Source organism: Bos javanicus, chromosome 9 (genome assembly GCF_032452875.1).
Source record: "Bos javanicus breed banteng chromosome 9, ARS-OSU_banteng_1.0, whole genome shotgun sequence".
NCBI lineage: Eukaryota > Metazoa > Chordata > Mammalia > Artiodactyla > Bovidae > Bos > Bos javanicus.
Window position 1 is genome coordinate 94,612,282 of NC_083876.1, and position 24,837 is coordinate 94,637,118.

The 24,837-nt window shown below is 53.1% G+C and overlaps 1 protein-coding gene across 7 annotated transcripts in view; it reads left to right on the forward strand.

The window, feature by feature from the left end:
• The window catches only part of SYNJ2 (synaptojanin 2), a 110,684-nt gene that overhangs the window by 47,673 nt on the left and 38,174 nt on the right, over positions 1-24,837 (forward strand). For 5 of the 7 annotated variants that reach the window (XM_061428422.1, XM_061428419.1, XM_061428421.1 and 2 more), the window contains 4 exons: positions 3,790-4,060; positions 8,019-8,244; positions 15,892-15,975; positions 23,260-23,321. In XM_061428422.1, the coding sequence (XP_061284406.1) occupies positions 3,790-4,060; positions 8,019-8,244; positions 15,892-15,975; positions 23,260-23,321 (643 nt within the window). Of the gene's footprint in view, positions 1-3,789; positions 4,061-8,018; positions 8,245-15,484; positions 15,644-15,891; positions 15,976-23,259; positions 23,322-24,837 lie in introns of those variants that run through there. The other 2 variants (XM_061428426.1, XM_061428425.1) reach the window with 2 other exon arrangements.

Here is a 24,837-nt window from a genome sequence, read left to right on the forward strand (position 1 = left end):
TCGCACAGCATCTCAGCATGCTGTGTTGTTCCAGACGTAAATGCCTCTAGGTTGCCAAACAAAGGGACAAGTCAGAATATTGTCAGCGGTTGAGCAAGTCAGTCACCTCAATGACTAGGTGACAGATTTGTTGACAAGTCAGATGACAGTCAATTGTTTTCTTTCCACAAAATGGAAGAAGTAAGTGGGGTGTCAGCTGACAGCATTAACAGCGCTGTGTCAATAATTCATTGTGATTTCTTTTTTTCTTACCATGTAACTCAGAAGGACTTTGAAGAATTGAGTGACGTTTCTCTAATGAAGCCCTTTCTGTTCCCATCTGTTTATCAATGTGAACAAGGTTCCTCAGCGTTTACATCTATAAAAATGAAAAATAGAACCGGAATTGGAATCTAGTTTCATTCCACCAATAAATACGTGTCCATGAACGAGAAATACCACTCGTCTCGTTAAGAGAAGCCTTTCCAGCAAATCTTTACTTTTTATGTTAAATGATCGTTTAACAAAAATGTTTTGTTTACACCATTTGACCAATCTCTACTGAAAATCATTGTAGGGATAACTCAAGCCCGAAGAAAAACTTTTTAAAGACTCGGAACTTTAGGATCAAAGTGCTGTACAGTATGATCGAGTGACGCACAGAATGTAACATTAGGATGAAATTCTGTGGGGAAAGTGGACGGCAAATAGGAGTAAAAATCCCATCTGTTCAAGAAGATCTTGTTCATGATTCCTTAAAAAAAATAGATGATGATGAATATAAATCACCACCTGGATTCCTCTGGATACTGGTATGGAGGCCCACAACAGTTTTATTTTTACATGTCAATATTTAGCACATGCTGGAAAATATATTACTCACAACCATTTAAACTAATGATGAAAACTTCTGGTGTCAATTTGAAAATGAGCGAGGGGAGCATTGGCCAACCACAATTCTTAGACAACAGCTGAAGTGGTTGAAGGCCACCCGCCCGCAGGGCTGGACGGAGCCTGGGCCGAGGTGAGACCCATGTTTGCATCTTGGGTCCAACAGAGATGAGCCGTGCACTGGACAGGCAGTTCCGCTCCTCGCGGGCCAGTCCCCAAGTCTAGAACAGCGGTGCTGTTAGACAGGTTGGCTGTACTTCTGCCAAGGACACGGTCAGGAGCCCCCAGCCCTGGAACCAGACTTGGCTTGAGTGACTTTCCTGGGGTGGGCTAGAAAGTGGCTTTGAATCCCAGCTCCCCGCTGTGCTGCCTTGGGCAGGGTACTCACCCTCCCTGTGCCTCCATCTATCTGCCTGTAAAATGGGACCTCCCGGTTGAGGGTGCTGGGAGCAGGGTTGTGGAGTGGTGCCTGGCACACGGTAAGCATCCCTGAGAACCGAGTGTCACTAAAGCATCTGCTTCCAGCTTGCTCCCACGCAGAGGCTCTTTCCTGCATCTTCTCCCGAGCCCCTCGGCCCAGGACTCGGGAGCCTGCCTCCTCGGTGGTGATGGCTCTTCCCCTTGCGCTCATTTATTTCAAGAGCCTTTTCACGCCTGCTGTCGCACGCCCGCCCCGAGCCTCCCCCGGGCCGCTGCCCTGCACAGAAAGTGCCTGCTGTCTTCAGAGCAACCTGGGACTCCTGCCAGGGACTCGGTCCCCCCACGCAGAGGCTGTTGAGGAAGTGGGGCTAGAAACCCACTGCACGACTGCACGACGCGGGTGTAGAGAGAGAGGAGAATTTCCAATCCTCCCCCGGGACCCGCCCCTTCCGGAGTCCAGTCTCCGGCTCACAGCCTCAACCACTGGGCTGTCCTCTGGCCCGTGCGAGTGGACGGTTCTTGAACTCCGCCTTGCCTGTGCTGAGCCCACGGAAGGAGGCAGATGAGATGCTTGCGCGCTGGTTCTAGCACAGGCTGTCAGCCGCACACAAACCCCAGCTGTTTTCCAGAAAGGACACCGGTTCTCCTTAAGAGACTCGGCCCCTGACTCCTGTCACTGTCCACAGCCATAACCACCTTATTCCTGCTGCTGTTAAGTTGCTTCAGTCGTGTCCGACTCTGTGTGACCCCGTAGACGGCCTTATTCTTATGTTGTTTCAAAGTGGTTTCCCCGGCTTCCCTAGTGGCTCAGTGGGAAAGAATCTGCCTGCCAAGGCAGGAGACGCAGGTTCGAGCCTTGGTCCGGGATGATCCCACAGGCCGCAGAGCAGCTAAGCCCGTGTGCTGTAACTCCCAAAGCCCCCATGCCCTGGAACCTGTGCTCTGCAATGAGAAGCCCACACTGCAGCAAAAATCCAGCACAGCCAGAAATACAGAATGAATAAAGGTTTCCTGATCACATGACCGGAGAGGTGGTATGTGACCTCCTCCCCTACCCCTGAAGCCTATTGGAGTGGGTGACCTATTTATTGAATGAAGGGGTCTTTAATGAAACCTGACGTCCTCTGGCCCCCAGCAGTGCTGTCTTCCAGTTAAGTGCTGTCTTCAGGGTCTCAGCGGAGTGTCCAGAGATCTGAGAACGCTGACCACCACGGCTCCAGACGGTGACCACAGGTCATCCGGAGTAGGTCTTGGTAGGAGCGAGTCCCTTAAACCTTGGTGGGACGAGGATTCTGGCCGGCTTGCCGGAATCACGCCAGCCCCTCGAGGCCAGCTACCCACCGAGTTGTCTCCTGGGCCTTCTCCTGAAATAGAGGACGGTGGGTCAGTGTCCCCACCGTCCCCGCCCCCAGCGCGTGTCTTCGAGCACCTTTGTGTGCCTGGACCTGCTGCAACCTGGGGACGTGGAACAGAAAAAGCCGTGGGTGGTGTGGTGGGGTCCCCAGAAGGGGGGTGTCTCTCCTCCTCCGAACAACAGGGTCCGCAGTGGTTGGGGTAGCCTTTCACGGGGAGGGGGCGAGGGGGCTTGAGCTGCTGTCTCATTGGCCTATTTAGGACGTTTTCATCAAACACTTGCTGTGTGAAGTGCCGGCTTGCCGGGATATGACAACCAAACAGAGTCTGTCCCTAAGGAACCCCCAGTCGGCTGGGGTATACGTGCACGGAAGGAGGCTGTTAGCTTTGTATGTGATGAGAACTAAGAGGGAACATCTGAGTGCTCCTCGCAGTGTCTAAGGGGCACCTGGCGGTGTCTCAGGAGAGCAGGGAAGCCTCCCCAGAGGAGGTGCTGCCGACTTGACCCCAGAAGGGTGGAGAGGAGTTCTCCTGGGAAGGGCGTGGGGTGGGTGGAGACATCAAGGAGGCCCCAGCTGGTCTAGAGGGTGGGGGCAGGAAGGTGAGTGGGAAGGAAGGCCTTGCTGGCAGAAGTCCAGGGGTGCAAGGGTGCTTTGGGGAGCCACAGAGACAGCCCATAAGAGCGGCTGGACTCTGTGTGCTGCGTGGTGGGGAGAGGCAGGAAGTCGGACTGAAATCAGGCCGCTCCATTAGTGGCGCTTGGAGGACGGGGCCCTGGGGGTTTGTGGGGAGGGTGGATTTGAGAGGCTTGGGGTGTGGGCTGGGCAGGCTGCAGGCAGTATCTCAGGCTTGGGGGTGGGGGAGGACCCACCTGGAACCCCTAGGCTTGTTAAGAGTAGGCTGCTGGCCCCGCCCCCGAGGCCTGGTGGGGTGGGGCTGAGAGGTCCAGTTTTTACAGGCTGCAGGTGGCTCTCTTGCTGGTGGGCCGGGCCGGCTTTGGGCTCGGGTGGCAGGCGGATCCCTCAGCTGAAGGCGGGGTGCTGGGAGGTGAGGGAGAGAACAGGAAGTCCATCTCGTGGTTGCGGCTGTCGGTCACCTGTGTCACCGCCTGCGATCCTCAGTCCCCGTGTCTCACTTGCCTTCCAGGTGGCACCTCCCTGAGCTTCCTGGTTCTGGTGACAGGCTGCACATCCGTGGGCAGAATCCCAGAGGCCGAGATCTACAAAATCACCGCCACCGACTTTTACCCTCTCCAGGAAGAGGCCAAGGAGGAGGACCGCCTCGCGGCCTTGCGGAAGATCCTCAACTCGGGGGTCTTCTACTTCTCCTGGCCCAACGATGGGTCTTGCTTCGACCTCACCGTCCGGGCGCAGAAGCAGGGTGACGACAGCTCCGAGTGGGGGAATTCCTTCTTCTGGTGAGGCCCTGGTCCTCTGCCCCCGGCTCACACGGAGGGCGGGCTCTGATGAGCACCTGCATCTTCTGTCTCTTAGCATCATCCCTGGGCACGTGGGTTACCTGTGGGAGCCGTGATTGGTGCCCACGCTCTCTGCACAATGAGAGGAAAACTAGCCCCCGCTGGAATCAGGGAGGGTGTTCAAGGTGGTCTTATGTAGACTCCGGAAGGAAAATCTGCTCCGTAACTAAGGAGCACAGTGCCGGCATCTGCCGGTGCTCCCTGAGCTCATGGGCCTGTGCTCAGCGCCTCCCCGGGCCCCTCAGTTCTCATGGTGATCCTCCAGCGGACAGACATTTGTAAAGCAAGCGCTCTTCTAAGTTCTCTGTGGGTTGTAACTCACATACTCCTCATAGGAAACAATGAGGTAGGGTCTGTTTTTCACATTTTACAGGTGAGGAGACTGAGGCTTGAATGAGGCAGGGAATTGGAACTCGGGCATCCTGGCTCCAGGTCCCACACTGCTAATCCCACAGCCAAACCTGTCGGTTTCAGCGGCAGAGCCGAGTCATCCTGCCGAGGTGATGGGCGGTAATGGGCCCCTTCGGAGACCACGGGCGTGGATGCCCCTCAGTGTCAGTTGTCACCCCTTGTCAGCCCCGGGGCTCATGACCTTTGACAGGTCCCGTGGAAGACCCGGGGTGGGGCCTGGTGATTTGCATACAATGGAGCTGCTCCCTTCAGACTTACCCGGAGGTTCGAGTCAGAAGCAGAAGAGATGGAAGTCCTGCTGTAGGAATTGTTCAGAGACGCCTCACAGGACTGTGTGTTCTTGGCTCCAGTGCTGGCCTCTGGGGCCTTTCCCGCCCTGAGTCAGGGCGGATGAGGCATCTTTGTGCCCTCTGTTTGTTCCTTCCTCCCTTTGCCCAAACAGAGGAGGTCACAGGTTTCATCACCTGTAAGTGTACTTTCCTTGGCGCTTGGGACCCCACAAGCGAGCTCCTGACTCCACTTGGACAAAGAGGGGTTCACAGTGTCCTTGTATATGTGCGTGCTGCCTGTCCCCCAGATCCCCTTAGGTTCTCTGGTGATGTGGGGTTTGGGGGGGCAGTAGTGTGCTCAGACTTCAAGGACGTGAATCTTGTTAAAAATGCAGATTCTGATTGAGCAGGACTGGGCTGGGTCCCGAGACTCTGCCTTTCCAGCAAGCGGCCGACGGTGGCGCCAGGGCCGCTGGTTCAAGGACCACACTCCGGATATCAGGTCCAGCGGATGGTGTGTCTGAATCCCTAGCTCCGTTTTGCGGATGTCTGTGCTCCTGAAGGGAGCCAAGCTCAGGGACGCAGGGGCTGTGGATTATGAAGGAGTCTTTGTTAGGCCACGGGGCCATTTTCAGCCGGGACTGCCTGATGAGCTGAGGCTAGAGGTCTCAGAAGCTGTAACAAGCCTTGAATGCCTGAGGAGTCTGTGTCACGCTTTGTACCTACCTACTGTTCCCAGGGCTCCTTGTGCCAGCTCTGTGGTTGGAGATTTGAGGTACACAGGGAAGAGAAAGACAAAGCAGGGAATCACCAAGTGAAGACTGAGAGGGACTTGGGAAGGGGGAGGCCCCAGGTGGACTCTGGACTGTCTCCAGTTGGCCAGGAGAAGCCAGCCCTGGACCGTGCGTGGTGTTTGGGCTCAGGGCGGCACCTGTGCAGCTCACCACAACTGAGTCAGGCCCGGCTGCATGGTCACGGGCTTGATTGCCTGAACCCACCATTAGGGGTGCTGGGTTCAAGATCTGAGCCCACATCTGGAGTCAGATGGGGTCAGCAATAGACGCGGCTGGTGCATGAGAGTGGGGGTTTGGTGGGTGAAGGCGTTTTTCTGGGTGGTTACTTTTCCCCGTCGATAACTGCTTCCCGGTACAATCAAATCCTGGAAGGAGATGCAAGCTCTTTTCCTTTATAGGTTTGGGTTTCTTCTTTCAGGGTTATGAGCCGTCCTACAGGGGGTCAGGCCAGTGTGACTACAACAGGGATTGTTTAGAGTTGTCTGTTTAGCAGAAGGTTGCTTTGACCCCTGATGACTGATGGCAGCCATCACTGTATGGCTGGAAGACCCTGGAACATTCTGGAGACCTTCCCTTGATGCAGATTTAATACATGGGTTACTAAAGTTGATTTAGTGCAGATGTGAGAATTGGACCATAACGAAGGCTGAGCACCAAAGAATTGATGCTTTTAAACTATGATGCTGGAGAAGACTCTTGAGAGTCCCTTGGACAGCAAGGAGATCCAACCAGTCAATCCTAAAAGAAATCAACCCTGAATATTCATTGGAAGGATTGATGCTGGAGCTCCAGTACTCTGGCCACCTGATGCAAAGCTCTGACTCATTGGAAAAGACTCTGATGCTGGGAAAGATTGAGGGCAGGAGGAGAAGGGGGTGACAGAGGATGAGGTGGTTGGATGGCATCACTGACTCGATGGACATGAGTTTGAGCAAGCTCGGGGAGATGGCGATGGACAGGGAAGCCTGGTGTGCTGCAGTCCATGGGGTTGCAAGGAGTCAGACACGACTGAGCCACTGAACAACAACAAAGTTGGTTTATCAGCTGAATTTCAGAGAGGGATTCAGAAGAGGGGAAGGTGTTTTTGTAAAGTGATGCTTCGAGCTCATTATTCCTCAGCAGCCCAGCGCCCTGTGTGAGAGCTCAGACATGGCCCTGCTTCCCGGGGGGCGGTGTGTCCCTTAGTGCCCACGTGGCCATGTCAGGGAGGAGGCTGGCCTAAGAGTGGGGAGCGGCTGCTCTTGCCGCTTGGAGAAGCCACCTGGGATGTCAGAGCTCACAGCACACTTCTCCAGAAACGCGGGCGCTGCGTCTTTGATGAGGGCTCAGGGCAGGAGTGGTGCTGCCTTTTTAAATACACCGTGATCTAGATGAGCTCGCTACACGGTGGGGGTCCCTGCCTCTGGGGGAGCATGTGAAGGACCTCAGAACTGCACAGCTCGGGTTCCCTGGGTGAAGCGTGTAGAGTCTGGAAGCAGCCTGAGGTTCGTACCACCCCCAAGCCCCACTTCTCAGCCATTACCTGCTCAGTAAGCTCCCGTGGGTGTTGGGGAGGTGAGTGAGACATGAGAGCCGGTGTGACTGTGTGCGGGGGCAGCTCTATAGTTAGGGCCTTCAGCAGGAGAGGCTTGGGCTGAAGAGCACAGCTTCCATGCCACGCATACCTGGCTCTGTGACCTTGGGCAAATGTTTCTCCTCTGTGCCTCAGTTTCTTCATCTGTAAAATGGGGTGAATGATAATGCCTATACATAGGCTGATACAAGGATGAAATGGATCGATCCATCCCAAAGCACTTAGAATGGAGCTTGGTTCCCTTTCTAAATGCTGGCTGTTATCCCATGAAGATCATGGACACCAGAGACCCAGAACCATCCACTTGGTTTGGGGAGGAAGTACTGGAACTTTAAGTTTTATGTTCATCTCATCCTTTTTATTTAATTCCCATTGCTTTGTAATACTCTCATCATGTTCACCTTGTGGAATCTGTATCTAATTTAAATAAGCATGCACGTATTTAATTATTTTTATCATTTGTCGTTTATCATTATTCTTTCATCATAAAACATGATTAAATTGTTACCGAAGGGATTTATGTTCAAAAACTGAAGAGGGCACTGGTGTAAACAGAAGCTCCTTTGTGGTTCCCTGAAAGCCCAGCGACTGGCTGACACCTGCACCTGCATGCCATCACTGCTGCTGACGCCCGGGAGTAGCCCTTTCCCACTGCCTGTGTCCTGGTGGCCCTGCCGTTTGTGGTGCCCCTAGAGCACGTGAACGTCCTTGCTGCGTGTCCCGAGTGTGGAGTCCGCAGGGCGTGTGCAGTGCAGGAATACGGCCCCCAGGCATCGCCCCTGCTTGCTACGAGTGCAGTGTTTCCTGGAGGGTGTGAGGCGGCCCGAGTCACCGTGGGCTCCATTTTGCAGGAACCAGCTGCTGCACGTGCCCCTGAGGCAGCACCAGGTGAACTGCTGTGACTGGCTGCTGAAGGTCATCTGCGGGGTGGTGGCCATCCGCACGGTGTATGCCTCTCACAAGCAGGCCAAGGCCTGCCTCATCTCCCGCATCAGCTGCGAGCGTGCCGGCGCTCGCTTCCACACCCGCGGCGTGAACGACGATGGCCACGTGTCCAACTTCGTGGAGACGGAGCAGGTCAGTGCCCAGGCCAGCCCGGGGTCCCCGGTGGCTCAGAGTGGATGCACCCACGCAAATGTGTTTCCACTCGGGGTGTTGGGGGCAGTTTCTGATGAGCGTGGCTCCGCACTCTCCCAGGAAGGAGGACAGAAAGTGTCCCTGGGGCTGTGTCTGCAAGCGTGGCCTCTGGTTTGCACGGTGTTCTCCTGATTCTCTTCTCATGCTGGAAAAACATGGCTTACCTGGGGTAATTGCAGCTAAAAAACAGCAGGAATTTTTGCTGCAATCAGGAAGGGTGGTGGTTATTCAGAGAGCAGCTGATGGATGAACCAATAGGATTTTTTTTTTTTTTTGAACCAATAGGATTTGAAAATTTTTTAAAGACAAAAGTAAATAGATGAATGGGCTTCCCAGGTGGCTCAGTGGTAAAGAACGTGCCTGCAGTGCAGGAGACGTGGGTTTGATCCCTGGATTGGGAAGATCCCCTTGCAGAAGGAAATAGCAATTCATTCCAGTATTCTTGCCTGGAGAATCCCACGGACAGAGGAGCTGGCGGGCTATAGTCCATGGGGTCGTGAAAGAGTTGGACATGGCTTAGCAACTAAACAGGAAACAATAAAAGTAGATGAGTAATGGAAGGATGAGAGAAGAAAGTTATTTTTCATTCTTATCTCCTGAGGCTTCATCCTAGAAGCAAGTCTTAGCAGCTGAGGTTTGTGAAAGTTCCGTGTTGGGCATCAGTTGCTTTCAGTTCCATGGAGTAGAATCATCTGCTTAATCTCTTACTGACTTCATCCCCCTAACTTCTGTTCTCATTCCCAGAGATGCTTTATTTATTTATGTTTTTTGCTAACATGCGATTTGTAGGATGATACCACCATGTAGACTGGCAGTGGAGTCAGTCATAAAGGAAAGCCCACGAACGGCGCGTGTGCGGTGTTGCTGTGTGTGTCAAGCTGCAAACAGCCCGTGTTTAGTTAGTGGAGATGTGACTTCGCATCCCCTCTTACTGCTGCAGCTGCACCAGGTGGTTCCTACCAGAACTTGAGCGGTTTAATTCAGCACAGGTTTGAGTCCCTGCCCTTGGTGTGTGAGCTGCTCCTGCCTGGGCTTTCCAAAGGCACAGTTCGGGGGAGGGTCCTCTAGGGGTCAGATGCTGAGTAGGAGGACCTCAATCAGCAGCCTGAAGATGAGTGACAGGGGCAGTTTCTTGCCTGTGACTTCTGTTTTCCCACTGTCTGCTCTCCTGGACATAGATGAGGCTGGTGAATGAACACCTGGTTTAAAATGACAGAGGATGGGCCTTCACTGGGTGGTCCGGTAGCAAAGACCCTGCACTCCCAACTCGGGGCCTGGGTTCGATCCCTGGTTAGGGGACTAGATCCCACGTGCCGCAACTATGACCAGGCACACCCAAATAAATATTTTTTAAAAACTGAGAGAGGAAACGTGGCCCCCATCTCCTCTCTTATAACCACGAGGTTTTTAAAATATATATATTTGTTTGTTTTTGGCTGCCTCGGGTCATATTAGTCATGGCGTGTGGCTCCTCATTCGGCACGTGGGCTTCTCTGGGTTTGCAGGTGTTTCTCTCTAGTTGCAGCATACTGGCTTAGTTGCCCTGAGACATGTGGGATCTGAGTTCCCCAACCAGGGATTGAGTCCGCGTCCACTGTATTGGAAGGCGGATTCTTAACCACTGGACCACCAGGGAAGTCCCTCAACCAGTTTTTGTTTTTTTAATTGGTGCCCCATCTACTGTGTCTTGTCAAGGAAGTCATCGGGAAAGCAACTGCCCTCCGGATCACTGTCCGTTCCTGAAAGATAAGACATTTAAACACTGAAAATGTCAAGAAGATGGTAGTACTTGCCTGGAGCTGTTGTAACAAGTACCACAAATTGCGGGGTGGGGGAGTTAGGGGTGAGGGTGCTTAAAGCAGCTGAAATGCATTGTCTCTCAGTTTTGGAAGCCAGAGTCCGAAATCGGGGCGTGGGCAGGGCCGTGCTCCTTCTGGAGCCTCTGGGGGAGGGTCCACCTCTCCTTGTCCAGCTTCAGGTGGTCCAGCCGTAGCAGCATCGCGCCAGTCTCTGTCCTGGTGTCCAGAACAGGGAAGCCAGAAAAGGGAGGTGTTTTCAAACCACCCACTCCTGCCACTCCTCCACGTGGCTCCTCCCCTTTCCAGGACACCAGGCAGGTTGGACGATGGTGTCCTACCCCAACCTGACCGTGCTTACCTAATTGTGCCCGCAGTGCCTCTTCTGCCCAAATCAGGTCACGTTCACAGTGCTGGGGGTTAGGACGTCAGCATATCCTTTGTGGGTGGGGGGACACAATTCAGTCCGTTGCAAGAGCACCATCTGACCTTAGCAGATTAGGACTCTGCTTTAAATGCAGTACACTTAGGTGTATGAGAAATCCCTATGGTCGTTGCTTTTCTCATTTCTCTACACACAGGGCTTGAGCCTCTGCTCTTTGTTTCATCTAAGGTGCCTGGTGACTTGCGTTGGTACCCCCGTGGGCCCAGTTTCTGGGCTCAGAGGCAGGGACCTGGTCGCCTCCAGTACTGCGTGGCAGCCCAGCAAGGCTTTAGAGATGACCACACCTGCCCCACGGCTCCTGGTGTCTGCAGCCCAGTGATTTCATTTTCACAGACCCAGATGGGGCAGGAGGTTGTGGGCTGGCAGCCAGGGCAGTTCCTCGTGGGGCGTGTTCATCCCAGGCTGCTCCGCAAGGGTCCCATGCTCTCCACCACGGAAGGGAGGAGCCGGGGATGGTTCACGCCCATCGGGGGCCCCCCACCCCTGAACAGCCTGACTGCCCTGGCATGTGGGGGAGAAGGGGACCCCGGAGAGGAGTCAGTTCCCAGAGCTGATGCCAGGAGCATCCTCGTTGGCAACCGGATGCACATCTTGAGTTTGATGGTGACCCTGCCAGCTGGGGATGCCACAGGAAGGAAACAAGCCAGCTGGCCCCTCGTGGGCAGGCGTCTGCATCTCGGGGGTGTCTCCCAGGGTGAGTGGTCAGTGTTCAGCTGCCAGCCTCCTGCCTGGAGAGAGACGAGAAAGATAGCAGAGCAAGCGGGGGCAGGGAGAGGTCTGTGTGTTAGGAGGAGCCTGGAGCCAGAGCAGAAGTCCTACGGGGGGAGAGGAAGACAAGGTGTTGCCTGCTTGCTGACCTGGCATTTAGAGAAACGGCAGGGTCTGAAACCCCACATCCGCACCCAAGGGGGGCAGGCGGCGGCTCTGCTTGGTACTGAGCCTGAGGCAGGAAGGCGCCCTAACTCCGGCGGCTCAGCCCCTTGTGATGCCAGTGGGTCACCTCCAGCCTGTGTCCCCTGCTAATGGGCTGGGAGGCGTCAGCCCCTAGGCATCAGGAAGGGGGCTCCCATAGCAGACGCCTGAGGGTGGTTAACGGGCCGCGGTGCCCCCGTTGTCCAGACAAGAGATGGGGCGAGATGGAGCCGGCTAGATCCCTGATGTGGAGACAGCAAATGGGCTTCTCCTGAGTCAGACTCTTGGGAAGCCAGAAAAGGGAGGTGTTCTCAAACCACCCACTCCTGCCTTTTATGTTTTTTCTCTCAGAGGAAAGAACAGTCTTTCTCCGTCAAGGCAGGCTATGTGTGTGTGCACTTTGTGGGTAGGGGGCTTTTGTTCGGGGGGGCGGGGGGCACGCCGGCATATGTATGCTGTGAACATGCTTGTGTGCACACATGTATACGTTCTATGTGCATTTGTGCTCTGGATACGCATTAGCATGCAGGTGTGGATGGCATCTCGGTCTCCCTGGCGACAGGGAGGAAGCGTCTGGAGTCTTGGCCGCTCAGCTGGAAGACCTGCCTGGTGGGTATGCTCTGCCACCGTGACTCAGCCCAGAAAGTCCCCTTGTCTACCCAAAGAAAGCAAAAGCTAAAGCTAAATATTTGGCTCCTGAAGATAAGGCCACTGATTAATGAGGGAGGTCGGGAGGGACGTGAGTGCAGACCTGGAAAGAACTGGTTTGCAAACTGTTGAGGTCCTTTAATGGACGGGAACCTGGTGGTCAGAGTCAACGATAAGAAAGTAAAGGAGAGAAAGAGGCTGATATTCCTTGGTTTACACAGAAAGCCAATAAAGCCCCTGGCACAGGGCTTGCTCTGTTCACGAAGGCCTCAGGCGCCCTCTCGATGGGGTGAAGGTACAGAGCACCTTCTCGAGAGGGTCTTGAACATGGTGTGGGCATATATACTGTCTTACAAGGTAGTTATTCTCAGCAAAGATAAAGATTAAAATTCCAGACTTAAAAACATAGGCGATCCATATTAAAGAGAGAGAGAGTTGTAAACAATCACTTTTACCGTATGGTTCACAAGAAGGAAGAGGGTACTTATCACCATATAGAAACACTAATGAAGGAAATGCCTGGATTCCTCAGTCCCGGGAGAGGTTTGCCTCTCCTCTTAATTCCTGAATATTCAGGAATTAATAAGGAACAGAGAATTCCTGACAGATCCAAAACAGCACACAGGAAGCCTCCTGTTAAATGCTTCCTCACAGCAAACACCTCATCCTGCAATAGAAGCTCAGCTGAAAGCCTTTTAGAGAAAAGCATCAGTACCAGTGGCGAGTCTTCCTGCTGTCCCTTTCTCTTGGGGGTTGTTGGGTCGCTGCTCCCACCTCTCTGTGAAAGAGGGCACGCAGGTGCCAGGTCCAGGGGCCCCCGGCCTGGCCTCGAGCCACACTCCGCCGTGACTCCCCCTTCCTGACGTCCCGCCTGCTGTGTGGCACCCCCACCTCTGTCTGTCCCCCACTAGATTCCCTCTCCTGCCTGCAGCCTGAGCCCTGCCCGACTCACTCCCTCCCCTGCGGGGCCTCGTCCACACCTCTGTGATCCAGGTTATGCAAACTCCGTTGAGAGAGGGAAACTGAGGCTGGAGGTGGTTAAAGAACACAGCCAAGGCCACCCCGCGGATCAGATGAGTGTGGGACCCAGGTTGGTGGTGTCCTAGAACCCGCAAGCTCACCTGTGTTCACCCTTCATCGTGCCTCCCCTCCCTCCGCCAGGTACCCGCTGTTAAAATTACCTTTGTGAAGCCAGGCCACAGGTGTTGAATCTCCCACTAGCATCAACACCTGTGTTCTTTCACCCAGAAAGGAAAGCCCTGCAAATCCGTCACTACTGGGTGACAGTCGGGGCTGTCCTGTCACCTTGGGAACCAAGAGGCGAGTGTTCCTGATGACAGGATGGGGCACAGAGAAGGGTATTTTCATGCGGGAGGAGGAATGGAGGAATGTGGGGGCATCTTTCCTTCCTGCCCAAGGCGTGGGGTCTGCAGTGCTGGGACTGCCTGTCGGGGGTTTTCCTGAAGCTGGTTCTGTGCGAGTTCCAGCTCGGGAGGGGCATATCTAACTCTGGAAGCAGTGCTTTTAGCGCTTGTTATATAAGGTGAAGGTGGCTTAACGGTAAAGAATATGCCTGCCAGATCAGAAGACACGGGTTCAATCCCTGGGTCGGGAAGATCCCCTGAAGAAGGAAATGGCAATCCACTCCAGTTTTCTTGCCTGGGAAATCCCATGGACCAAGGAGCCGGGCGGACTACAGCCCATGCGGTTGCAAAGAGTCAGACACGACTCAGTGACTAAAATAACAACAAAATAAAGTGAAGGGTAATAGTTCCCTGAAAGCGAACGTGTTAGTAGCTCAGTCATGTCCAACTCTTTGTGACCCCATGGACTGTAACCTGCCAGGCTCCTCTGTCCATGGGGATTCTCCAGGCAAGAATACTGGAGTGGGTTGCCATTCCGTCCTCCAGGAGATCGTCCCAACCCAGGGATCAAACCCAGGTCTCCTGCACTGCAGGCGGATTCTTTACCATCTGAGCCACCAGGGAAGTCATTAGCATACACCAAATCCTGGGCTCAGTTACGAGTTGCCTTTACGTGGAGATGTTGGCCGAATTGGTGATCTCTCAAGAGTCTGGACGTGTGTGTGGTTGTATGCATTTAATCTCTTTGTAGCCAACAGTACTTTAAACCGCCTGCTACTTTCTTCTGCTTTTGTCAGTAAAACAGTGGTGGGTAACCCACTTGCTGGTGATCAGTATCTGGAAACAGACAAGTTCTTAACCCAGTGCATTTTTTCCTTTGGAGATGAAGGGATAGAGTTTCAGCCCAACCTAATGACGACCAGGCTTACGTGGTTCCTGTAGTCCAGGGAACCTTCACGTCTAATGTTCAGCTCCTCCACTGCAGAATTACTAATGCATGTGTGATCTGAGTGTGATCTAGCCACATGGAAAGCTACTCTGTGAGGGAGCAGGCCAGTAAGAAATAGAAGGGGCCAGCGGCATCGCCCGGGCCGGCCCTGCCAGGCCAGGGTAGAGTTACCCAGATAAAGGGCAGCATCTGATAGCTGCCGCAGCCTCCCCCTCATGACTCAGGACTGTACTTTTTGTCCCTTTAGACCTCCCTGGCGCTAGAGCATCCGTGGGGGCCTGCGGGCAGGTGAAGAGTTGGTACGCCCTGAAGGAACGGTGTGCGCTGGGGGTGGGCGGAGATACTTCAACTTGTAAGAATCATCCGTGTCCTGCAGGTGCTGTCACCCTGGAAGCTTGTGGAAGGGGTGTGTGTGTGTGTAAGCTTGTGGAGAATGTGTGCGTGTGTGTGTAAGCTTGTGGAGAGTGTGTGTGTGTGTGTGTAAGCTTGTGGAAGGGGTGTGTGTGTGTAAGCTTGTGGAAGGGGTGTGTGTGGGTAAGCTTGTGGAATGGGTGTGTGTGGAAGCTTGTGGAAGGGGTGGAGTGTGTGTGTAAGCTTGTGGAGAGTGTGTGTGTGTAAGCTTGTGGAAGGGGTGTGTGTGTAAGCTTGTGGAAGGGGTGTGTGTGTGGAAGTTTGTGGAATGGGTGTGTGTGGAAGCTTGTGGAAGGGGTGTGTGTGTGGAAGCTTGTGGAAGGGGTATGTGTGTGTAAGGTTGTGGAATGGGTGTGTGTGGAGGCTTGTGGAAGGGGTGTGTGTGTGTAAGCTTGTGGAGAGTGTGTGTGTGTGTGTGTAAGCTTGTGGAAGGGGTATGTGTGTGTAAGGTTGTGGAATGGGTGTGTGTGGAAGCTTGTGGAAGGGGTGGGGTGTGTGTGTGTAAGGTTGCGGAAGGGGTGTGTGTGTGTGTGTGTGGACTCCGTGACACGCTTAGGAACACAGTGCGTGGGGCCGGGACCGACTGTGAGGTCATGTCCAGTCTGGACTCGGGCGGTCAGGTGCCGCCAGCCGGGCTTTGCCCACCGCTGCTCCCTTTCACTTCCTCTGGTCCTTTTCCAGTGGCGCCTGCTGCTTGGCCGGCTGACTGGCTGACAGTCGAGGGCTTCCAGGAAGGTCTCAGTTAAGTCCCAGAGCCCATCTGCTTCTGTTCCTGAAGCTGGTGGGGAGGGGACTGCGGGGCTTTTCGGGGAAGGTGGGTCAGGTTGTGGGAATTCCCGTCCGTCCTCGGAGGCTGGGGGGTGGCCTGCAGGCCCGTGCGCTGGGCTGGCCTGCAGGGCGGAGAGCGGGCCAGGCGGGGCGAGGGGCAGAGGGCACCCCAGCCCGCGGCCGCCCTTCGCTCTGGCTGGTGTCGGGTCTCAGCAGCCGGATCCCGTTACCCGGCCCCGGGACGTTCGCTTTCATTGAAGAATACCTTTCCCCTTCTGTCTCTCTGCGGTGCAGACAATTTACATGGATGATGGCGTGTCCTCTTTTGTCCAAATCCGAGGCTCCGTTCCGCTGTTCTGGGAGCAGCCAGGGCTTCAGGTAAGTGATGAGAAAGCCTGTCTGTGTGTGTCTGTCTGTCCTTGTTCACCTGCTCTTGCACACTGCTGTGGGCTGCTGCTTCTCATCGTGTTTCTTTCCTGGCACAGTTTCAGGTCTTTCTCCCCAGCCCAGCTGGATTGAGCTGAGCTGTCAGTGTGTGCACATGTGCATGTGAGCGTTGCACGTGTGTGTGGTGTTGTACACAGAGACACACGCGTTGTGTGATTTCCCACCTCGAGCTCCCTGATGACACTGGTGAGATGGGAGGTCTCTGGGGGTAAGTGGACCACGTCGTGTGATTGCAGTTCCCTTTGCTCAGACCCCAGTTCGGTGCATTGAAAATGTGGCCTCTGATGTCTTTTGAGACCTGTGACCCTCCTGGAAAGCTTTGAAAGGTTTGGGGGGCCCTAGTGGCCGTGCGGCAGGTCTGGTGTTTGGAGGTGCCTGTTCCCGGACCACCTGAGAACTGCACACTGGTTTCTCGTGATTTCTAAAAATACACCTTGCTGTCCCACGTGGGGCTCTGGCCGGTGCCAGGGCTGTTTGGCCTTCTGTCTCCTGGGAAGTGTTCAGGGTATGAGGCCAAGTACACATTTGTCATCAACCGAACAGCACGCAGCCCCATTGAGGGAGTTCCTACCCAGGAGGGTCTTGGCCATGTCCTCCTGGACCTTCCTCCCTGGCCAGAGGGGATGTAGGTGCCCTCACAAGACCCCTGTGCCCGGCTTCCATCGCTTTGGCCCTTCTTCCCGAGGGCTCGAGGCCCAGGGCCACCTGCCAGATCCTTGGGAGTGTTTGACACGCCGGGTCTCACCGCCCTTGACCTGACTTGGCCTCAGCTGTGGGCACCTTGTCCTCACGCAGTTGGCAGCTGTGGAAAGGAAGCTTGTCCGCCCTTCGGGGAGACAGGTGGGCAGATGTCTTACGTGGGCTCTGAGTTCTACGGAAAAAGCTCTGAGAACGTTCAGTTTCTCCAACAGAAAGGAACGCCTAAGACGCGTGCAGCAGCTTGTGGCATTAAGTGGCTGCAGAGAGAGGCACTCCCGGGGACGGATGGAGTGTTCCCTGGAGCCCATCCCCAGAGAGCTGTGTTTTTAAACAGCTCAGCTGAGATATAATTTACACAGAGAAACCTGGAGAAGCCTGTGAAGCGTACAATTCTCTGGGTTTTAGTCCATTTACAGAGTTGTGTAACCATCGCCGTGGTCTAATTTTAGAACACATTCTTCACCGCCAAGAAACCCTGTGCCCATCAGCGGTCACTCCCCATCCCCTCCAGCCCTACCCGAGGCCTCGGCAGCCACTCATCTATTTTTTGTCTCTCTAATTTGCCTATTCTAGACATTCTAGAAGGGGTTTTGAAGTTTAATTTTCTTTAGATGTGCAATTTCCTGGGTGGGGGTGGTTATGGGAGCATCTTAGAGTTTGGGAAGGACCCTTTGGAACTCGTCTGTTTTAGCCTCTCACCCAGTTTGGGGTTGCTCTTCCAGGCTTGAGGTCATGATTCAGGATGGCTCCGTCATCATCATTATTGTTATTAGCTAGTTTCTCCTTGCCTTGCACAGTCTGCCTCTGCAGGGGCCGTGCCACACGAAGTCTGCGTCCTCGGACCTTCACGGTCCCCCTTTTTCCACTTCATCTTCTCCAGGACCCTCCTTAATCATCTCTGTCTTGTTTCTAGAACTCGCCATGCTCTGGTCTCTCTCTTCTGAAAACAAAGCTTGTCATTCCCTTCTTTAATTTCGGTCTTCACGTTGAACCCGCAGATGCTCTAGACGCAGCCTGACCCTGCCGTGGAGCAGCCGTGCATCTGTGGACCTTGGCTGGCTCACTTTTCTGCAGCTATAGCACCTCCTGGACTCATGACGCTTGTTAAGGCTCTTCTACAGCCTTCGTGGTTTCTTCAAAATAAGTTTCAAAAGACTTCAGTGTTCATGAATCTTTTGCTAACCTTTGGGTTTGATACCTGTGTTTACCCTCTAAATATTATTCTGCATCAAAGGCAGATGAGGTCCTCTTTGAAGGGGGTTAGCTCTCAAACCCCCTACCTGGACTATCAGTAGCAAGTCTGACGATCAGTCTGGTGGTTTTTTTCCATTTTGAAAAACTCTCACTCCATCTTCACTTAGGTTAGATGAACAGTGCAAAGATTTGGAGGTGAATAGCTTGCATTTTAAGTTGCAGTGTTGCAGCCTCTTACGCTTGCCCCAGGGAGCAGATGAGCCCTGGTTTCGGGGAGTGGTGGGGAGGGGGCGGTATGAGGGTATGGGGGTATGCAGAGAGGTCTGTGGATGGTGATTTGTCTACACATTTTCACAGGCCCAGGACCTTCATTGCAAACTCCTGGGTCCCGACTGCGTTTCCAGCAACACGTTCCCCTCACATTTCATCTTTGTCATGTCAGCAGGTTGTACCGTTTATAAAGAGCCATATCGAAAGCTAGTTGCTCTTCCAGTTCAGTCTATTTAGTGATGTTTTTATCTAGGATTCGTTTGAAGACTTTGCTGCTCTTGTTGCTTTAGCGTCTTCTTCCCTGTAAGGTGCACACACAGGTCTTGCACTGGCGGGTCAGGTCTGTGTTTTGAAGCTTCATGTGGCTCAGCCGAGGAGGGAGAAGACCACTCCCCTCTGCGGCTCCCACCGTGCCCACATCCACCTCCTCCCCGTCAAAGCCTGTTCACCGAGCTCCGGGGCACGCAGCCCTGTGTGCTCTGAGTTGGGTGGTTGTACCTTCCTGTGTTCCAAAGACGATGTGAGATGGATCATACTGCAGCAGTTTTAGAAATAATGACAAGGTTGGGATGAGGAGAAAAAAGTGCTTAAAATGGATGTGAACCGAAGCCAGCATGACCCGGTACACACAGTGCAGACCACGGGCCTTGCACAAAGCTCCTGGGCTCACCAGCAACATCACAGAAAGAAATAAGGTCACGAGACAGCTTATTGTGGTTTAGAGCATAGGCTCTGACGTTATAGGGACCTGGGTTCCAGTTCAGGTTCTGGTTCCCCTACTTAGGAACCATATACTGTTGAGAAGTTTTTATCTCAAAAAAAAAAGTGGAGAAACTCTTTCTTGCTAAGCCTTAATTTACGCTTCCGTAAGATGGGGTTGGCTGTACCAGTCTCATAGGGTTATGGAGAGGATTGAATATCATGAAATGTATTAGAATTCAGTACAGTATATAGACTCTAAAAAGTATGAAAAACGGTAGTTGTTAATGGTATTCATAACATAAAATACAGCATCTAAGAGACAGAAGGACTTCCCAGGTGGCTCTGGTAAAGAATCAGCCCGCCGATACTGGGGACGCAGGTTCCATCCCTGGGTTGGGTAGATCCTCTGGAAGAAATGGCGACCCACTACCTGTATTCTTGCCTGGGAAATCTCGTGGATGGAGGAGCCTGGCGGGCTACAGTTCACAAGGTTGCAAAGAGTCAGATGCAACTGAGCGACTGAGCACATACGCAGACAAAAGCCCAAGTTGCATTAGGAGAGGTGTGGCTCTTTGTGCCCTATGAGTCGAGTAGGAGTTTCACACTGAGCCCCCACGGGGATGCTGTGTGGTGTAGAGACAGTGTCCTCACCTTTCTGAGTTCATGTGCAGCGCGAGGACCAGTCTCCGGGCTCTTCCACCACCCAGCCCTCATACACACCCCTGGGGAAGCCGTTTATTCATCCCGCAGGCTCTCATCACACGTCTGGTACGTTCAGACACCTGACATCAGAGGTTGCCCCTGCCTTCCGGGAGGCGGGGACAGGTCCTGACGGTGTGGTATGAGCAGAGCCAGGAGAGAGGGCGACTGAGGTCCCCGTGTGCTGGGGTCCAGCCCCGGCTGGTCCAGGGTATTCGAAGCGGGGACGGCGTTGGCGAGGATCAGAATACAATAGCTTCAATTTGATATTAATTAAAGATGTAAAGAATAATAGAATGAGGATAGCTCAGTAGGAAAATTCAGTGGAGAAAAGAGGCTGAATAGCTTGGTTTACGCGGGAGACCAATAAAACTTCAAGACAAGAAGCTTGCACCACTTACGTAGCCGCAGGCGTCCTTCCGTTCTCCCGAAGGAGAGGAGACACTGAGGCCTCCCCGGTCGGATCTTAGAAGCCCAGGCATAATTAGTAAGCATGGCGGGTTCCGCGCTCCAGATGGAGACTCAGCCAGAATTTGAGAGAGAGAGAGACATGGGGAGACCAGTCTTTCAAGGAACTGATCCCAATTCTTTATTTTCCACGGTCTACTTTAATACACTGAGATGTTATTCAAAAGTCACACGGGGTCAGCAGTCCTGACTTTTATCAAAGTCAGGTGCTTCATACAAATGTATACGGAGGTCTTAGGGATATTACATCATCTTCTGGCCAGGGGGCCTGCTGACAATTTATGACCCTCTCCTTGTGACAGCGGTCAGTCAACCAGGACATTTATTTCTCCAGGGGTGATTATTCTTGAAACAGACGCCACCTTCCGAAAGTACCAGATAAAGTTACATTCCTATAGGGTGAGGGTGTAGTGGGTTTTAATTAAGGAAAGAATTTACTTAACCTAAGGTCCAACGTGATTAATATCAAAGGTTAATACTTATTTCTTCTATATATTCATTAATGTATGTAAGGGCAGGGGATGTGGAGACTTAGCAACAAACATTGGCTCAACAAATGAAAAACCCCTCACCAATACAATTTCTAATCAGCCCATTATACTTATACTAATAGTTTTCTAACTTTTCTAAGGAACCTGTTTTTAGAGGGTTTAAAGCATCTCGTGCCTCTCATGGTTGGGAGGCTGTGAGCAATCACATGTGGCCGAACAAGCCTGTCAGGCAGGCCAGAGAACCTTCAGAGGAGTTTGTAGGTTAAAACATTCTTGTCACGCCCAGGAGTTTTTATTAACTGGAGCTCTAAGTTAACTCCTTCTCCGAAAGAGGTGGTGGGGGATAGCCCCCCGTAAAGTCAGAGGTGTAGGTGAGAGCACAAAGTAGTAAAGCAGGCAGGCTCTGGTTATGGGGGTAGATGCTCGAGGATTTCCAGGGGGACTCCTGAGGCTCGATCCCGCCTTTGCGTATGTCGAGCCTCCTTCCTCATGACCTTTGCCACGGGCGGAGTGCCTCACTCTGGCCCCCAACACCTGTGCTGCGGGGGTGGGCATCTGAACTGACTCGGGAAGGGTGGGGTGGGGTCACCCCGGCCAGGAAGGCAGAGGGGACCACGACGCAGATGCTGCAACCCCTGCGTCAGACCACATCCAGGAACTGTGCTGGCTCGGCCACCTACAGCTCGGCCAGGGGGACAAGTTCGTGGGGAAAGGTGTGGCTGGAGAAGCCAGCTAGGTCCTGATGAACATGGGCTTTGTATGTTACACTGAGAAGTTTGAATTTTGCCCCAGTGGTGCCAAAAGTGCTGCATGTTGTTGAAACTACTGGGCACTCATAAAATTCCTGGTGCTCAGGGCGTGTGCTATCCCCATTATATCACGACGGGTGAGAGCAGCCATGCATGCTGTTTTAAAGATGCTTAGATGGCTCCAATGTGCAGAAGGCTTGGGAACCACTCAAGGTTATGGTGGTAAACCAGCTTTTCTGGGGCCAGGAGGGAGAAGTTTGGAGTTGTTGCTTTTGCCCATTTTTGTGGTATAAATACTCCCATCATGGCTGATTTAAGGCCAACGCCTTAGCCGTGGAGCTGGGACACACCATGGCTTGTGAAGATAAAGGTAAAGCCACCAGGTAGGATGATGGCAAGGATCCAGACCACAGAGGCTGGCATCTTTAACTAGGGGAGGGGCGGGGAGATGTTCAGAGATGCCCTTTGTGGCTCTGGGACCCTCTCAGGAGCTGGTAGACACTCCATGTCCACCCAGCCAGGCGTTATTCTTCCATCCACTTCCTCAGGCTCAGCCTGGAGCATTTAGGATCGCACCTCTGGCTTTAGAGACCAAAAGGGAATGGTCGGTCACGCGTCCAGTTGGCTGGGGGAGGAGGGTGGGCAAAGGAGGAAGAGGGAGACTAAAAAAAGCAGCGAGGTCAGTTCCTGTGTGCGGGGCCAGCCGTGGTTTCATTCCAGCCCTGCCCGAAGCTGCTCCCTGCGGCTCTGACCCACAGCGGCCTCAGGACTAAGTGACATCAGAGAGGAGAGCTGCAGGTCAGTGTCCGAGCCAGGCATGGGCAGGGCCCGGCATGGGGAGGCCGGATGTGAGGCTTTGGGCAGCCGGACTAAAGGGTTGTCCAGGTGACAGAGGAAGGGTGACCTTCCAGAGAGCGTCCCAGGCCCGCTTCTGCCCAAGGACCACGTCCTCAGATAGTCCATCCTGCTGGGAGCCCACAGTGTCCCTTCGCCCCTCCTCCGGGATGTTACTTCAATCACCTGTGCAAGGTGTTCCTCAGTTTCTCTGTTTAGTATGTCTTACTTTTGAACCAAGAAGCGATTTACGGGAGACACTTTGCAACCATGCAAATATCCTGCTCCTCGTCAAACTCCCTTAAGATGTATGGGTCAATGGATGATTTTTGCCGAACAGTTTTTTCCTGGGATGGTTATAAGGCGATGATTTCCCATCACTCCTTCTGTGTTTATTGGTTGGTATTTGCTGTAAAAACCCTCCCTTCTCCCCATCCCTGTTCCCCATCCAGCTAGCCGTCTCACCAGGCGGCCACCGCCCTGTCCACCTGCCCGCATCCTTCTATCCATCCAGTCATCCACCCAGCCAGCATGCTCGCCTCTGTAGAGATTCCTGGATTCCTGTTCTCTTCATCAGGTTATAATCCACTACTATCCTTAACACTGTTCCGTGTCAGGTTGTCCTAGATTTGTCCAGCTGCAGAGGCCCTCAGCCAATAGCAACACGTAGTTTCAAGTTTGCGTTTTAAGCTGCCGGTGTGAAGTAAGTAGTTCTAGACAGTAAGGCAGATTCATTTGCGGGTAGTTATGGCAGCTCAGATTTGAGGGGCAGTCAAGGTTCCTGGCCTCGCAAAAGAGGCTGGAGGCTGGTTTCTCTCTCCCGGTTGGCTGGGCCACACCTCTGCCCCATGGAAGTGTTTGTGGATCCAACCTGGGCCTCTTGGTCTGTCTTCTGTGGGTGAGTCCAGCTGGCATGGTCCACGTGGCACTTAGGAGAGGGCCACAGCAGAGCCGGACTCGGGTTCAGGGTCTGGCCATCCTGAGCTGTAAACAGACCACGGAGGGGCCGTGGGGCTCCTGCTCTGGCCTGGCTGGTGGCGGAGGGTGAATGGGAAGGCGATCGCATCCTGGGCCGGAGGAATCACCAGCGTCATCTCTCTTTGATTTAGGTTGGCTCCCATCATCTGAGACTCAGCAGAGGCCTGGAGGCCAGCGCCCCTGCCTTCGACAGGTAGGGCCGTCAAGTCCATCCTTCCTCCTATCAGACAGTGGGGTGGGGGGCCAGGGAGTGGCCAGAAGGGGGAGACCCCAAATGTGCACTCTGAATCTGCCTTTCACTCTGGTTCTTTCTGCCAAAAGGCAGTTTACAAAATGAAATTTTTCCCTTGCTCTCAGGTTTCCCTGCAGGTTCATTTAATAAACTGCTCAGGTAAAACTTTGCAGTTATTTTATCCATTCCTTCTGCAGTGACGCTTTTATCTATTTGTCCTAGTTAATAAGGGGTCATCTAAACTATAGGGTATTTCCAAGCCAGTTTCCTTTTGTTTTTGAAGTTAAATATTCCCAGGCTTTACAAAGTCATGGTATAGAAAGGTATAAGGGAAAAGGCAGAAGTGCCCTAGCTCACAATTCCCACTGTTAGCTTTTATGTGTCATTCTAGAAGAAATTCTGGTTCAGTTCAGTTGCTCAGTCATGTCTGGCTCTTTGTGACCCCATGGACAGCAGCACCCCAGGCTTCCCTGTCCGTCACCAGGTCCCGGAGCTTGCTCAGACTCGCGTCCGTCGAGTCGGTGGTGCCGTCCAGCCGTCTCGTCCTCTGTCGCCCCTTCTCAACTCTGGGTCATACATAGTTAATTGTTTAAAGCACCGATTGAGTCATTGCACGCTTCCTATTTTTCAGCTAGCTTAAGAAAAGCCATCACTAACCTAAACTCTTGGTAATCTGTACTTGAAAGTTATTAGCTTCTTAAAATATATGTTGTTTTTACTCTGAATGCTAATTTTAAAATGATCTTAATGGCTATAAAAATAATTTTCAAAGTAATTTTTTAAGTGTTCTAATCATGCTACCTGAAGCTTCATTTGGACTTTAAATTTGCTTGCAGCCTTCTTCTTGACCTTAAAATCGGTAACACCATCCCACCTGTGTCCCTCAGTTGGTATATTACTACTCACCTGAGCAGGCCCTGCTCTGACTCCACATGTCAGACCTCAGGCCAGGACGCACCTTCTGTGGGCAGGAGGAACCACAGAGCCTGGAGTAGTCAGGCCATGCATGTCCTGTTCTTCCAGCACCCGCCCCCCGGGGCTACCTGGCTCCAGGGACGGGGTGCAGCCTGCCAGCTTGTGGGGAGGCTTTGATCGCCTAGATCTGATCCAGCCCTGCATCTTCCCAGGGGAGAGACTGAAACAAGGCAGGGTTGCTAGGACCATGGCCCTGGGAGAATTCCTCCCCACGGAGGCAGAAGCCCATCTGAAGATGAGCAGGCAGGCTTATTGTCAACCGTCTGCAGAGCAGCATAGACTGCCCACTTTCAAATCCTTGTTCTTTTCTGCAGTGTTTTCCTTCAGAGCTAGTAAGACAGGTTTTTTGTGTCTACCCCCCCCCCAGCCTTTATGGGGCCAAAATGGTTCTTTTGTGATAATTGACTTTAAAATATTCCATTTACGAGAGAAACGTTATTGCAGACACGGGGAAAATGCAAAACTGTTTAAAGAAGAAAAGAATCTAAAAGCGCATAAAATT